This window comes from Melanostigma gelatinosum (genome assembly GCF_949748355.1).
Source record: "Melanostigma gelatinosum genome assembly, chromosome: 7".
Classification (NCBI taxonomy): Eukaryota; Metazoa; Chordata; class Actinopteri; order Perciformes; family Zoarcidae; genus Melanostigma; species Melanostigma gelatinosum.
The window spans coordinates 626,290-644,497 of record NC_136640.1 but is presented as its reverse complement, the minus strand read 5'-3'; the positions used below and the strand labels follow the sequence as shown (position 1 = coordinate 644,497).

The 18,208-nt window shown below is 38.8% G+C and overlaps 1 protein-coding gene across 1 annotated transcript in view; it reads right to left on the bottom strand.

Annotated features, from left to right (window-relative positions):
• abcg1 (ATP-binding cassette, sub-family G (WHITE), member 1) overlaps positions 1–18,208 on the bottom strand; it is a 46,347-nt gene that overhangs the window by 14,879 nt on the left and 13,260 nt on the right. The window contains exons 2-4 of the mRNA XM_079271415.1: positions 11,849–12,095; positions 9,280–9,397; positions 6,582–6,714 (exon numbers count right to left, since the gene is read on the bottom strand). Coding sequence (XP_079127541.1) covers positions 6,582–6,714; positions 9,280–9,397; positions 11,849–12,095 — 498 coding nt within the window. The remainder of the gene's footprint in view (positions 1–6,581; positions 6,715–9,279; positions 9,398–11,848; positions 12,096–18,208) is intronic.

Below are 18,208 nucleotides of genomic sequence, written 5' to 3'. Positions count from 1 at the left end.
TGTTAATAATGTTAATAATGTTCATAATGTTCATAATGTTAATAATGTTAATGTGTTAATAATGTTAATGTGTTAATGTGTTAATAATGTTAATAATGTTAATGTGTTAATAATGTTAATAATGTTCATAATGTTAATAATGTTCATAATGTTAATATGTTAATAATGTTAATGTGTTAATAATGTTAATAATGTTAATGTGTTCATAATGTTAATGTGTTAATGTGTTGATAATGTTAATAATGTTAATAATGTTCATAACGTTAATCATGTTAATAATGTTAATGTGTTAATAATGTTAATAATGTTCATAATGTTAATAATGTTAAGTTGTTTATACGTTAATAATGTTAATAATGTTAATAATGTTAATAATGTTAATGTGGTAATGTGTTAATAATGTTAATAATGTTAATAATGTTCATAATGTTCATAATGTTCATAATGTTAATAATGTTAATGTGTTAATAATGTTAATGTGTTCATAATGTTAATAATGTTAATAATGTTCATTATGTTCATAATGTTCATCATGTTAATAATGTTAATAATGTTCATAATGTTAATACTGTTCATAATGTTAATGTGTTAATAATGTTAATAATGTTAATGTGTTCATAATGTTAATAATGTTCATAATGTTAATAATGTTAATTATGTTAATGTGTTAATAATGTTAATGTGTTCATAATGTTAATAATGTTAATGTTCATTATGTTCATAATGTTCATCATGTTAATAATGTTAATAATGTTCATAATGTTAATACTGTTCATAATGTTAATATGTTAATAATGTTAATGTGTTCATCATGTTAATAATGTTAATAATGTTAATAATGTTCATAATGTTAATAATGTTAATAATGTTCATTATGTTCATAATGTTCATCATGTTAATAATATTAATAATGTTCATAATGTTAATGTGTTAATAATGTTCATAATCTTAATACTGTTCATAATGTTAATGTGTTAATAATGTTAATAATGTTAATAATGTTCATACTGTTAATAATGTTAATGTGTTAATGTGTTAATGTGTTGATAATGTTAATAATGTTCATAATGTTAATGTGTTAACAATGTTAATGTGTTAATGTGTGAATGTGTTAATAATGTTCATAATGATAATAATGTTCATAATGTTAATAATGTTAATGTGTTAATGTCTTAATAATGTTAATAATGTTAATGTGTTAATGTGTTCATCATGTTAATAATGTTAATAATGTTCATAATGTTAATAATGTTAATAATGTTAATGTGTTAATAATGTTAATAATGTTCATAATGTTAATGTGTTAATAATGTTAATAATATTAATGTGTTAATAATGTTAATAATGTTCATAATGTTCATAATGTTAATAATGTTAATGTGTTAATAATGTTAATGTGTTAATGTGTTAATAATGTTAATAATGTTAATAATGTTAATGTGTTAATAATGTTAATAATGTTAATAATGTTCATAATGTTAATATGTTAATAATGTTAATGTGTTAATAATGTTAATAATGTTAATGTGTTAATAATGTTCATAATGTTAATGTGTTAATAATGTTAATGTGTTAATGTGTGAATGTGTTAATAATGTTCATAATGATAATAATGTTCATAATGTTAATAATGTTAATGTGTTAATGTCTTAATAATGTTAATAATGTTAATGTGTTAATGTGTTCATCATGTTAATAATGTTAATAATGTTCATAATGTTAATAATGTTAATAATGTTAATAATGTTAATGTGTTAATAATGTTAATAATGTTCATAATGTTAATGTGTTAATAATGTTAATAATATTAATGTGTTAATAATGTTAATAATGTTCATAATGTTCATAATGTTAATAATGTTAATGTGTTAATAATGTTAATGTGTTAATGTATTAATAATGTTAATAATGTTAATAATGTTAATGTGTTAATAATGTTAATAATGTTAATAATGTTCATAATGTTAATATGTTAATAATGTTAATGTGTTAATAATGTTAATAATGTTAATGTGTTCATAATGTTAATGTGTTAATGTGTTGATAATGTTAATAATGTTAATAATGTTCATAACGTTAATCATGTTAATAATGTTAATGTGTTAATAATGTTAATAATGTTCATAATGTTAATAATGTTAAGTTGTTTATACGTTAATAATGTTAATAATGTTAATAATGTTAATAATGTTAATAATGTTAATAATGTTCATAATGTTAATGTGGTAATGTGTTAATAATGTTAATAATGTTCATAATGTTCATAATGTTCATAATGTTAATAATGTTAATAATGTTAATGTGTTAATAATGTTAATGTGTTCATAATGTTAATAATGTTAATAATGTTCATTATGTTCATAATGTTCATCATGTTAATAATGTTAATAATGTTCATAATGTTAATACTGTTCATAATGTTAATGTGTAAATAATGTTAATAATGTTAATGTGTTCATAATGTTAATAATGTTAATAATGTTAATGTGGTAATGTGTTAATAATGTTAATAATGTTCATAATGTTAATAATGTTAATTATGTTAATGTGTTAATCATGTTAATGTGTTCATAATGTTAATAATGTTAATGTTCATTATGTTCATAATGTTCATCATGTTAATAATGTTAATAATGTTCATAATGTTAATACTGTTCATAATGTTAATATGTTAATAATGTTAATGTGTTCATCATGTTAATAATGTTAATAATGTTAATAATGTTAATAATGTTCATAATGTTAATAATGTTAATAATGTTCATTATGTTCATAATGTTCATCATGTTAATAATATTAATAATGTTCATAATGTTAATGTGTTAATAATGTTCATAATGTTAATACTGTTCATAATGTTAATGTGTTAATGTGTTAATAATGTTAATAATGTTAATAATGTTAATGTGTTAATAATGTTAATAATGTTAATGTGTTAATGTGTTAATGTGTTGATAATGTTAATAATGTTCATAATGTTAATGTGTTAATAATGTTAATAATGTTAATAATGTTCATAATGTTAATATGTTAATAATGTTAATGTGTTAATAATGTTAATAATGTTAATGTGTTCATAATGTTAATGTGTTAATGTGTTGATAATGTTAATAATGTTAATAATGTTCATAACGTTAATCATGTTAATAATGTTAATGTGTTAATAATGTTAATAATGTTCATAATGTTAATAATGTTAAGTTGTTTATACGTTAATAATGTTAATAATGTTAATAATGTTAATAATGTTAATAATGTTAATAATGTTCATAATGTTAATGTGGTAATGTGTTAATAATGTTAATAATGTTCATAATGTTCATAATGTTCATAATGTTAATAATGTTAATAATGTTAATGTGTTAATAATGTTAATGTGTTCATAATGTTAATAATGTTAATAATGTTCATTATGTTCATAATGTTCATCATGTTAATAATGTTAATAATGTTCATAATGTTAATACTGTTCATAATGTTAATGTGTAAATAATGTTAATAATGTTAATGTGTTCATAATGTTAATAATGTTAATAATGTTAATGTGGTAATGTGTTAATAATGTTAATAATGTTCATAATGTTAATAATGTTAATTATGTTAATGTGTTAATCATGTTAATGTGTTCATAATGTTAATAATGTTAATGTTCATTATGTTAATAATGTTCATAATGTTAATACTGTTCATAATGTTAATGTGTTAATAATGTTAATAATGTTAATAATGTTCATACTGTTAATAATGTTAATGTGTTAATGTGTTAATGTGTTGATAATGTTAATAATGTTAATAATGTTAATGTGTTAATAATGTTAATAATGTTAATAATGTTCATAATGTTAATATGTTAATAATGTTAATGTGTTAATAATGTTAATAATGTTAATGTGTTCATAATGTTAATGTGTTAATGTGTTGATAATGTTAATAATGTTAATAATGTTCATAACGTTAATCATGTTAATAATGTTAATGTGTTAATAATGTTAATAATGTTCATAATGTTAATAATGTTAAGTTGTTTATACGTTAATAATGTTAATAATGTTAATAATGTTAATAATGTTAATAATGTTAATAATGTTCATAATGTTAATGTGGTAATGTGTTAATAATGTTAATAATGTTCATAATGTTCATAATGTTCATAATGTTAATAATGTTAATAATGTTAATGTGTTAATAATGTTAATGTGTTCATAATGTTAATAATGTTAATAATGTTCATTATGTTCATAATGTTCATCATGTTAATAATGTTAATAATGTTCATAATGTTAATACTGTTCATAATGTTAATGTGTAAATAATGTTAATAATGTTAATGTGTTCATAATGTTAATAATGTTAATAATGTTAATGTGGTAATGTGTTAATAATGTTAATAATGTTCATAATGTTAATAATGTTAATTATGTTAATGTGTTAATCATGTTAATGTGTTCATAATGTTAATAATGTTAATGTTCATTATGTTCATAATGTTCATCATGTTAATAATGTTAATAATGTTCATAATGTTAATACTGTTCATAATGTTAATATGTTAATAATGTTAATGTGTTCATCATGTTAATAATGTTAATAATGTTAATAATGTTAATAATGTTCATAATGTTAATAATGTTAATAATGTTCATTATGTTCATAATGTTCATCATGTTAATAATATTAATAATGTTCATAATGTTAATGTGTTAATAATGTTCATAATGTTAATACTGTTCATAATGTTAATGTGTTAATGTGTTAATAATGTTAATAATGTTAATAATGTTAATGTGTTAATAATGTTAATAATGTTAATAATGTTCATAATGTTAATATGTTAATAATGTTAATGTGTTAATAATGTTAATAATGTTAATGTGTTCATAATGTTAATGTGTTAATGTGTTGATAATGTTAATAATGTTAATAATGTTCATAACGTTAATCATGTTAATAATGTTAATGTGTTAATAATGTTAATAATGTTCATAATGTTAATAATGTTAAGTTGTTTATACGTTAATAATGTTAATAATGTTAATAATGTTAATAATGTTCATAATGTTAATGTGGTAATGTGTTAATAATGTTAATAATGTTCATAATGTTCATAATGTTCATAGTGTTAATAATGTTAATAATGTTAATGTGTTAATAATGTTAATGTGTTCATAATGTTAATAATGTTAATAATGTTCATTATGTTCATAATGTTCATCATGTTAATAATGTTAATAATGTTCATAATGTTAATACTGTTCATAATGTTAATGTGTTAATAATGTTAATAATGTTAATGTGTTCATAATGTTAATAATGTTAATAATGTTAATGTGGTAATGTGTTAATAATGTTAATAATGTTCATAATGTTAATAATGTTAATGTGTTAATAATGTTAATGTGTTCATAATGTTAATAATGTTAATGTTCATTATGTTCATAATGTTCATCATGTTAATAATGTTAATAATGTTAATACTGTTCATAATGTTAATATGTTAATAATGTTAATAATGTTAATGTGTTCATCATGTTAATAATGTTAATAATGTTAATAATGTTAATAATGTTCATAATGTTAATAATGTTAATAATGTTCATTATGTTCATAATGTTCATCATGTTAATAATATTAATAATGTTCATAATGTTAATGTGTTAATAATGTTCATAATGTTAATACTGTTCATAATGTTAATGTGTTAATAATGTTAATAATGTTAATAATGTTCATACTGTTAATAATGTTAATGTGTTAATGTGTTAATGTGTTGATAATGTTAATAATGTTCATAATGTTAATGTGTTAACAATGTTAATGTGTTAATGTGTGAATGTGTTAATAATGTTAATAATGTTCATAATGTTAATAATGTTAATGTGTTAATGTGTTAATAATGTTAATAATGTTAATAATGTTAATAATGTTAATGTGTTAATAATGTTAATAATGTTAATGTGTTCATAATGTTAATTATGTTAATAATGTTCATTATGTTCATAATGTTCATCATGTAAATAATGTTAATAATGTTCATAATGTTAATGTGTTAATAATGTTAATAATGTTAATGTGTTCATAATGTTAATAATGTTAATAATGTTCATTATGTTCATAATGTTCATCATGTTAATAATGTTAATAATGTTCATAATGTTAATACTGTTCATAATGTTAATGTGTTAATAATGTTAATAATGTTAATGTGTTCATAATGTTAATAATGTTAATAATGTTCATTATGTTCATAATGTTCATCATGTTAATAATGTTAATAATGTTCATAATGTTAATGTGTTCATAATGTTAATAATGTTAATAATGTTCATTATGTTCATAATGTTCATCATGTTAATAATGTTCATAATGTTAATGTGTTAATAATGTTAATAATGTTCATAATGTTAATGTGTTCATGTAATGTGATTTAACTAACAATATATATATACCGTGTGGTAATAGTACTTCACTGTACCAGGGTGTCTTTACAGTGTAAAGTGAAAGTACTACTACTACTACACTGTAAAGTGTACAGTGTAGTAGTCGTACTTTTACTGCAGTGAAGGGTGAGAATACTCCCGTACCATCATGGCTTCCTGTACGGTGAGGTGAGGCAGCAGCAGGTCGTCCTGCATGATGTAACAGGAAACCTTCCTGAAGGAGCGCAGGTCTCTGGGCTGACTGTTGATCAGGATCTCCCCCTTCATCCCCGTCTCTCTGCGTATGAACACATGGTATACATACATAATTAATACAAAATATGATCTCATATGCTGACTCTGGATGTAACACTTCCTCATCCTCAACGTCAGGAAAGCAGAGGAGATGGTATTCGACTCCAAATACATCCTACAGATACCTGGGCCTACACATAGACAGTGAACTGACATGGAGCGTTCAGGTAGAAAATGTCTGCACGAGGGTCCGACGGCGGCTCCTCTTCCGCCGCGCCATCGTTGAGAGCGTCCTGCGGTTTGGCACCTCAGTGTGCAGCTGAAAGCCCAGATCACCGGCCAACACAAAGCCATGAAGATCATGGGAGGCAGCATCACACACTCCCGTCTCTGATGAAACCATCTTCAGACAGCAAGATCATGTCAAACCCACTCATGTCCTCCACCTGAACAACAGCTTCTCCCCTCAGGCAGACGCTTCAGCGTCCCCCAGTGCAACTCGACCTCTTCGACAACTCGACCTCTTCGACAGCTCGACCTCTTCGACAGCTCGACCTCTTCGACAGCTCGACCTCTTCGACAGCTCGACCTCTTCGACAGCTCGACCTCTTCGACAGCTCGACCTCTTCGACAGCTCGACCTCTTCGACAGCTCGACCTCTTCGACAACTCGACCTCTTCGACAGCTCGACCTCTTCGACAGCTCGACCTCTTCGACAGCTCGACCTCTTCGACAGCTCGACCTCTTCGACAACTCGACCTCTTCGACAGCTCGACCTCTTCGACAGCTCGACCTCTTCGACAGCTCGACCTCTTCGACAGCTCGACCTCTTCGACAGCTCGACCTCTTCGACAGCTCGACCTCTTCGACAGCTCGACCTCTTCGACAGCTCGACCTCTTCGACAGCTCGACCTCTTCGACAGCTCGACACAACTGTGAGTACTGTGTGTACTGTGAGTACTGTGAGTACTGTGAGTACTGTGTGTACTGTGAGTACTGTGAGTACTGTGAGTACTGTGAGTACTGTGAGTACTGTGTGTACTGTGAGTACTGTGTGTACTGTGTGTACTGTGTGTACTGTGAGTACTGTGAGTACTGTGAGTACTGTGTGTACTGTGAGTACTGTGTGTACTGTGTGTACTGTGAGTACTGTGAGTACTGTGTGTACTGTGAGTACTGTGAGTACTGTGTGTACTGTGTGTACTGTGTGTACTGTGAGTACTGTGAGTACTGTGAGTACTGTGTGTACTGTGAGTACTGTGAGTACTGTGAGTACTGTGTGTACTGTGAGTACTGTGAGTACTGTGTGTACTGTGAGTACTGTGTGTACTGTGAGTACTGTGAGTACTGTGTGTACTGTGTGTACTGTGAGTACTGTGTGTACTGTGAGTACTGTGAGTACTGTGTGTACTGTGAGTACTGTGTGTACTGTGAGTACTGTGTGTACTGTGAGTACTGTGAGTACTGTGTGTACTGTGAGTACTGTGAGTACTGTGAGTACTGTGTGTACTGTGAGTACTGTGAGTACTGTGTGTACTGTGAGTACTGTGAGTACTGTGTGTACTGTGAGTACTGTGAGTACTGTGTGTACTGTGTGTACTGTGAGTACTGTGTGTACTGTGAGTACTGTGAGTACTGTGTGTACTGTGAGTACTGTGTGTACTGTGAGTACTGTGAGTACTGTGTGTACTGTGAGTACTGTGAGTACTGTGAGTACTGTGTGTACTGTGAGTACTGTGAGTACTGTGAGTACTGTGTGTACTGTGAGTACTGTGAGTACTGTGTGTACTGTGAGTACTGTGAGTACTGTGAGTACTGTGTGTACTGTGAGTACTGTGAGTACTGTGAGTACTGTGTGTACTGTGAGTACTGTGTGTACTGTGAGTACTGTGAGTACTGTGTGTACTGTGAGTACTGTGAGTACTGTGTGTACTGTGAGTACTGTGAGTACTGTGAGTACTGTGTGTACTGTGAGTACTGTGAGTACTGTGTGTACTGAGTACTGTGAGTACTGTGAGTACTGTGAGTACTGTGAGTACTGTGTGTACTGTGAGTACTGTGAGTACTGTGAGTACTGTGTGTACTGTGAGTACTGTGAGTACTGTGAGTACTGTGTGTACTGTGAGTACTGTGAGTACTGTGTGTACTGTGAGTACTGTGAGTACTGTGTGTACTGTGAGTACTGTGAGTACTGTGAGTACTGTGTGTACTGTGAGTACTGTGAGTACTGTGAGTACCGAACCGAACCGTGAGGTTTGTGATCCGTTGCACCCCTACATATATATATTTGCTGCTCACTGAAAACAACAGGAATCTGATTTCTGCATGTTGGTGAAGTGTAGTCATATTGTGAGATGAGTTCATATCTCATTCCTTGTGATTGTAAGATTGTAATATGTATAGCCGGTTCCCTCCTCTGAAGATCTTCTCTGTTCTTGGTCTCTTGTTAAAGGTTCATTATGTTTCATTGTAAAATAACACAAGAAGATAAATAACTGACCTCTGACCTCCGAAGAGCAGAGCATCACGAACATATTCATAATCTAACGTTCATATTCACATCAAAGGTAACTGGTAGTGAATCAGACTTCAGCGGACCGGTACCCACCTGTACCCGGCCAGGATATTCATGAGGGTGGACTTCCCGGCTCCGGAGGGCCCCATGATGGCCACCAGGTCCCCGCTGCTGAAGCTCCCAGATATCCCTCTGAGGAGCGCTTTGCAACCTGAGACGAGACACAAAGAATCAGTCTGCAGGTTCCCAGCCGGTCTGAGAGCAGCTCTTTGTCCTCCAGTCCTCCAGTCCACGAGTCCGGTTTCACAGCACTCTGGAGGTTTTACTCTGCACCTGGTTTCACATGAATATCACACCTAAGAACCTGAACAGACCTGAACTCTGATCAACAAAGTGGAACATAATCTATATGTATATATACATATACATATATATATAAATATATATGTATGTATATATATATTAATGAACACCGACAATTATTTTATGGCGCGTTAACGCATTTTTAAAATGTATTATTGTTAATATAATTATTTTTTCCTCTTTTTTTTTGTAGAAAGACAAGAGACAGTAATACTACTCACTGTACTGCAGTAATACTACTCACTGTACTGCAGTAATACTACACACTGTACTGCAGTAATACTACACACTGTACTGCAGTAATACTACTCACTGTACTGCAGTAATACTACACACTGTACTGCAGTAATACTACTCACTGTACTGCAGTAATAACACACTGTACTGCAGTAATACTACACACTGTACTGCAGTAATACTACACACTGTACTCCAGTAATACTACACACTGTACTGCAGTAATACTACTCACTGTACTGCAGTAATACTACACACTGTACTGCAGTAATACTACTCACTGTACTGCAGTAATACTACACACTGTACTGCAGTAATACTACACACTGTACTGCAGTAATACTACTCACTGTACTGCAGTAATACTACACACTGTACTGCAGTAATACTACACACTGTACTGCAGTAATACTACACACTGTACTGCAGTAATACTACTCACTGTACTGCAGTAATACTACACACTGTACTGCAGTAATACTACTCACTGTACTGCAGTAATACTACACACTGTACTGCAGTAATAGTACTCACTGTACTGCAGTAATAACACACTGTACTGCAGTAATACTACTCACTGTACTGCAGTAATAACACACTGTACTGCAGTAATAACTCACTATACTGCAGTAATAACTCACTGTACTGCAGTAATAACACACTGTACTGCAGTAATAACTCACTGTACTGCAGTAATAACTCACTGTACTGCAGTAATAACACACTGTACTGCAGTAATAACACACTGTACTGTAGTAATAACTCACTGTACTGTAGTAATAACTCACTGTACTGCAGTAATAACTCACTGTACTGCAGTAATAACACACTGTACTGCAGTAATAACACACTGTACTGCAGTAATAACTCACTGTACTGCAGTAATAACACACTGTACTGCAGTAATAACACACTGTACTGTAGTAATAACTCACTGTACTGCAGTAATAACTCACTGTACTGCAGTAATAACACACTGTACTGCAGTAATAACACACTGTACTGCAGTAATAACTCACTGTACTGCAGTAATAACACACTGTACTGCAGTAATAACACACTGTACTGCAGTAATAACACACTGTACTGCAGTAATAACTCACTGTACTGCAGTAATAACACTGTACTGCAGTAATAACACACTGTACTGCAGTAATAACACACTGTACTGCAGTAATAACACACTGTACTGCAGTAATAACACACACTCTCTGTGCAAGTATCATGTTGTGGTAGTTGCGTGTTCTTGAAAGTACTGAGCAATACTAACAGACTGGAACTATGACGTAATGAATCTCTATAAACCCATTGAAGGACCCTGAGGAGACGTGTTGATGTCGCCTCAGGGGGTTCGTGTTGCTGATCAACTCTTTCTGTTCCTTTCTTTCTTCTGCTCTGAGAAGCTGAAACGTGAAACGACAGATTCTTTCTTCAAAAGCACTTTGAAACATAATTGCTATGTTGTTCAGTTTCTTTTCATTTACATTCTTTTAGGGATTTGTTTTTCGGACTGATCTCTCATAAAAACTGCAGTTTTGTGTAGAACATGTAGTTAAAAGTAGCATCATGTACTTCTAATGTATTTATGTTTTAAAATACACAAAAACACGTCAACATATTTTTCATGTCTTGAAATAAAAGGTGACATTTTGGATTGAAACACATCTGTGTTTGTTGTTTATAATCTAACAGATTATATCAATAGTAATATCCTAGTCGTAGTATATTACTAGTATCATATTAATATTACTCAGTGTTCAAACAGCTCTTCACTGCTCAGCTGCTTTTGTTTATCTTCTGTTGTCTGTATTTGATTTCTCTGAGATGATTCTAATCTGACCTGCTGGAGACCCCACACACACACACACACACACACACACACACACACACACACACACACACACACACACACACACACACACACACACACACACACACACACACACACACACACCTGACTGCTGATCATCGCTCAGTAACTGTTGTGATCAGTGGGTTTGCTGAGTCATGAATGGCAGCAGCTGTGCTGAGGTCCGATGTGGTCTCAGGTGTGTTTCAGTACCTTTCTTCCTCCACCAGGGTCCCTCTCTGACGGAGTACGACACGTCCTGGAACTGGATGTTGACCGACGGTCTCCGTGGTAAAGAGGAGAACCTGTGGGCCTGCGTCAGGCTGTTGTCCACCTTCTTCAGGTGTCCCTGCAGCAGCGGCGTCTGCTGGACGCCTGCCGGCCGCTTGTCGCCCACCTCGTCCATACAAAGGCACACCGTCCGGGGGTCCAACATGAGGTCCGGGGGCCCGTTGGTGTTCTGAGGGTTTGAATCGGATCAGAACGGCTGATAACTTTAAATCATCGCAGACGAACAATCGGACATCAATCGCCTCATCTGAGGGATTTATTCCGTGTTTGTACAATAATCAAATAATCGATCGACCTGTTCTACATATTCTTTCCTACTTTGTACTTTGACTGCTGAACAGTTTCTATCTTCTCTGAGGAGACGTCGGTCCTCTTTGGACTTTATGTCAGAACCATGAAATCTATTTTGTCGTGGATTCGCTTCCTTTCCTAACATGAACAATGCGTCGTGTAGGGAGGTCAGGAGGAGGTCGGGTCACAAACAAAGGCCTGTTTCTGTCTTCAGTGAAGATGTGCAATCCTGTTTCAGTGACGGTGGTGACCATGACCACGGGGACAATGTTGTTGACGGTGACGATGTTGTTGACGATGTTGTTGACGGTGACAACAGGGACAACATTGTTGACGCTTACGACAGTGACTATGCTGTTGACGTTGGTGACGCCGTTGTCGACTATGTTGTTGACGGTGACGACAGTGACGATATTGTTAACGATGTTGACGGTTACGACGTTGACAACGGGTGACGACAGTGACTATGCTGTTGACGATGCTGTTGACGGTAACGACGGTGACACCATTGTTGACGATGCTGGTGACGCCGTTGTCGACTATGTTGTTGACGGTGACGACAGTGACGATATTGTTAACGATGTTGACGGTTACGACGTTGACAACGGGTGATGACGGCGACTATGCTGTTGACGGTGATGATGTTGTTGACGGTGACAACAGGGACAACAGGGACAACATTGTTGACGCTTACGACAGTGACTATGCTGTTGACGTTGGTGACGCCGTTGTCGACTATGTTGTTGACGGTGACGACAGTGACAATATTGTTAACGATGTTGACGGTTACGACGTTGACAACGGGTGATGACGGTAACTATGCTGTTGACGATGCTGTTGACGGTCCACTATGTCCCCAATATAGCTCCAGAATATCTCCACGATGTCCCCACTATAGCTCCAGAATGTCTCCACGATGTCCCCACTATAGCTCCAGAATGTCCCCACTATTGTCAGGATCCAGGATTCCCCTGTCTGTTGTGGTGTGCCATGTGCTCTGTTTGTCCTCTGCCTTCAGACACCTCCCAGGGCCGCACCCTTAATCGTGCACGGCTGAGGACACTCAAGCTGATCACCTCCTGCAGCCTGACACACCAGACTCAGGGCCCCTTAATGAGTAGCCTGCCACTATATAAACTCTGGTCCTGCAGTCTGGGAGTGTCAGGTCGTACCGTCTTCAACCCGCTGAAACCCTGTGGATTACACTCCACGGCTCTGCCCTCCTTGTGTTTGTGGATGCGCTCCGCCGCTCTGCTCTCGTTGTGGTCTACGGATTACACTCTGTCGACTCCAGTATCGAGCCACGGGACTTCACGCCGTCAACTCACCAGCCCTCCAGTGTCGAGCCACGGGACTCACACCATCGATCTGTCAACTCTCCAGTGTCGAGCCACGGGACATCACACTGTCGATCTGCCACTCGGGTGTCGGACCACGGGCTCCACACCTGCACCCACCTGTCTATAAATAAAACCTGTTTAACATTCACTTCTGTCTCCTGTGGTCTTGCGTTTGGGTCCAATCTGTGAACTCCCGTGACAGAACGACCTGACCCTAATGGACCCAGCAACCACAGGAGCAGCTACGCTGGCCGGACATAGCACGCAGCTGGAGGCACCCCAGCAGATGCTCATGGAGATGCGTCAAGCCCTGCAATCCATGGCAGGTGAGGTCTCTGGGGTTGGCCGCATCTTGCAGGAACTAGCCCGGACAGTCAAGTCTCCACCAGTTCCAGCACCCGCACTATTCCCGCCTGTCCTCGCTCCGCCGGTCTGGGAATCCCCCGTGCCGGTTCCGAGTCCCTATGATGGAACACTGGGGAAGTGTCAAGGCTTCCTGTTGCTATGCCAACGGGTGTTTGACCGACAGCCCCTGACTTTCGCCTCAGACAGGTCCAAGGTGTCTTACGTGGTCTGCTTACTGCGGGGAAGGGCTTTGGACTGGGCCATGTACACAGTGAGCAGCGACCAGCCTAATACTGTGGGGTATGTGGACTTTGTGACTGCTCTGATGAGAGTTTTTGACCCTCTGGGGAACTCTGAGTATATGGTCAAGCACCTTCTCAGCCGGAGACGGAGCCATGCAAGGGTAGCGGAACACTCGGTGGCCCGGTCGACTCCGGCTCCCCGTAGTCAGACTGCATTGCAGCCGGCTCCTGTTCCTGTCACCTCTTCGCCGCAGCTAGCTCCGGTTCCTACCGCCTCTGCGGCACAGCTTTCGCCAGTCCCGGCCGCCGCCGTCTCCGTACCGCGGCGACCTCCAGTCCCGGCCGCCGCTGTCTCCATACCGTGGCGACCTCCAGTCCCGGCCGCCGCAGTCGCAGTGCAGCAGCGACCTCCAGTTCCCGCCGCTGTCATCCCGGAGCAGCAGCGACCTCCAGTTCCCACGGCTGCCGTCCCAGAGCAGCAGCGACCTCCAGTTCCCGCCGCTGCCGTCCCAGATCAGCAGCGACCTCCAGCTCCCGCCGCTGCCGTCCCAGAGCAGCGACCGCCAGTTCCCGCCGCTGCCGTCCCGGAGCAGCAGCGACCTCCAGTTCCCGCCGCTGTCATCCCGGATCAGCAGCGACCTCCAGCTCCCGCCGCTGCCGTCCCAGAGCAGCGACCGCCAGTTCCCGCCGCTGCCGTCCCGGAGCAGCAGCGCCCTCCAGTTCCCGCCGCGGTCATCCCGGAGCAGCAGCGACCTCCAGTTCCCGCCGCTGTCATCCCGGAGCAGCAGCAACCTCCAGTTCCTGCCGCCGCAGCTCCAGTTCCTGCCGCCGCAGCGCCAGCTCCAGTTGCTGCCGCCTCTACGCCGCAGCCCGCTTCAGTTCCTGCCGCCTCAGCGCCGCAGCCCGCTCCAGTTCCTGCCGCCTCAGCGCCGCAGTCCGCTCCAGTTCCTGTCGCCGCCTCCGTGCCGCAGCCTCTCCCACACCCGGCCGCCGTCCCAGAGGCGCAACGACCTCCAGTTGCCGTCTCTGAGCGGCAGCGACCTCCAGTGCCCGCTGCCGTCTCTGAGCAGCAGCGACCTCCAGTGCCCGCTGCCGTCTCTGAGCAGCAGCGGCCTCCAGTGCCCGCTGCCGTCGCGGAGCAGCAGAGACCTCCAGTACCTGCCACTGCGGCACCAGCATCCTATTCTCCAGAGCCCTTCCGCCCGCCCGGCCGCCCGCCGGAGCACCCGGGGCCGGAGCCCTTCCGCCCGCCCGGCCGTCCGCCGGAGCACCCGTGGCCGGAGCCCTTCTGCCCTCCCGGCCGTCCGCCGGAGCACCCGTGTCCGGAGCCCTTCTGCCCTCCCGGCCGGCCGCCGGAGCACCGGGGGCCGACGCTCTTCGGCGGCCCCGTGGCGGGTCAGATCCTGTCACCCCTCCTCCGGACCCCCGCCGCCCACCCTAGTCGGCCTTATAGCTGTGGGGACATCCCTCCTCCGGACCCCCTCCACCCGCCCTGTGTTGGGTCTTGTGTTACGTCTGGAATCCGTGCCTTAAGGGGGGGGTACTGTCAGGATCCAGGATTCCCCTGTCTGTTGTGGTGTGCCATGTGCTCTGTTTGTCCTCTGCCTTCAGACACCTCCCAGGGCCGCACCCTTAATCGTGCACGGCTGAGGACACTCAAGCTGATCACCTCCTGCAGCCTGACACACCAGACTCAGGGCCCCTTAATGAGTAGCCTGCCACTATATAAACTCTGGTCCTGCAGTCTGGGAGTGTCAGGTCGTACCGTCTTCAACCCGCTGAAACCCTGTGGATTACACTCCACGGCTCTGCCCTCCTTGTGTTTGTGGATGCGCTCCGCCGCTCTGCTCTCGTTGTGGTCTACGGATTACACTCTGTCGACTCCAGTATCGAGCCACGGGACTTCACGCCGTCAACTCACCAGCCCTCCAGTGTCGAGCCACGGGACTCACACCATCGATCTGTCAACTCTCCAGTGTCGAGCCACGGGACATCACACTGTCGATCTGCCACTCGGGTGTCGGACCACGGGCTCCACACCTGCACCCACCTGTCTATAAATAAAACCTGTTTAACATTCACTTCTGTCTCCTGTGGTCTTGCGTTTGGGTCCAATCTGTGAACTCCCGTGACAACTATAGCTCCAGACTGTCTCCACTATGTCCCCAATATAGCTCCAGAATATCTCCACGATGTCCCTACTATAGCTCCAGAATGTCTCCACTATAGCTCCAGAATGTCTCAACTATGTCCCCACTATAGCTCCAGAATGTCTCCACTATGTCCCCACTACAGCTCCAGAATGTCTCCACTATGTCCCCACTATAGCTTCAGACTGTCTCCACTATGTCCCCACTATAGCTCCAGAATGTCTCCACTATAGCTCCAGAATATCTCCACGATGTCCCCACGATAGCTCCAGAATGTCTCCACTATGTCCCCACTATAGCTCCAGAATGTCTCCACTATGTCCCCACTATAGCTCCAGAATGTCTCCACTATGTCCCCAATATAGCTCCAGAATGTCTCCACGATGTCCCCACTATAGCTCCACGATGTCCTCACAATAGCTCCAGAATGTCTCCACTATAGCTCCAGAATGTCTCCACTATGTACCCACTATAGCTCCCGAATGTATCTACTATGTCCCCACTATAGCTCCAGAATGTCTCCACTATAGCTCCAGAATGTCTCCACTATAGCTCCAGAATGTCCCCACTATAGCTCCAGAATGTCCCCACTATAGCTCCAGAATGTCTCAACTATGTCCCCACTATAGCTCCAGAATGTCTCCACTATGTCCCCACTACAGCTCCAGAATGTCTCCACTATGTCCCCACTATAGCTTCAGACTGTCTCCACTATGTCCCCACTATAGCTCCAGAATGTCTCCACTATAGCTCCAGAATATCTCCACGATGTCCCCACTATAGCTCCAGAATGTCTCCACTATGTCCCCACTATAGCTCCAGAATGTCTCCACTATGTCCCCAATATAGCTCCAGAATGTCTCCACGATGTCCCCACTATAGCTCCACGATGTCCTCACAATAGCTCCAGAATATCTCCACTATAGCTCCAGAATGTCTCCACTATGTACCCACTACAGCTCCCGAATGTCTCTACTATGTCCCCACTATAGCTCCAGAATGTCTCCACGATGTCCCCACTATAGCTCCAGAATGTCTCCACTATAGCTCCAGAATGTCCCCACTATAGCTCCAGAATGTCCCCACTATAGCTCCAGAATGTCTCCACTATGTCCCCACTATAGCTCCAGCATGTCTCCACTATAGCTCTAGAATGTCTCCACTATGTCCCCACTATAGCTCCAGAATGTCTCCACTATGTCCCCACTATAGCTCCAGAATGTCTCCACTATGTCCCCACTATAGCTCCAGACTGTCTCCACTATGTCCCCAATATAGCTCCAGAATATCTCCACGATGTCCCCACTATAGCTCCAGAATGTCTCCACGATGTCCCCACTATAGCTCCGGAATGTCTCCACTATGTCCCCACTATAGCTCCAGACTGTCTCCACTATGTCCCCAATATAGCTCCAGAATATCTCCACTATGTCCCCAATATAGCTCCAGAATATCTCCACGATGTCCCCACTATAGCTCCAGAATGTCTCCACTATAGCTCCAGAATGTCTCCACTATGTCCCCACTATAGCTCCAGAATGTCTCCACTATGTCCCCAGTATAGCTTCAGACTGTCTCCACTATGTCCCCAATATAGCTCCAGAATATCTCCACTATGTCCCCACTATAGCTCCAGAATGTCTCCACTATAGCTCCAGAATATCTCCACTATAGCTCCAGAATGTCTCCACTATGTCCCCAGTATAGCTTCAGACTGTCTCCACTATGTCCCCAATATAGCTCCAGAATATCTCCACTATGTCCCCACTATAGCTCCAGAATGTCTCCACTATAGCTCCAGAATATCTCCACGATGTCCCCACTATAGCTCCAGAATATCTCCACTATGTCCCCACTATAGCTCCAGAATGTCTCCACTATAGCTCCAGAATATCTCCACTATGTCCCCACTAT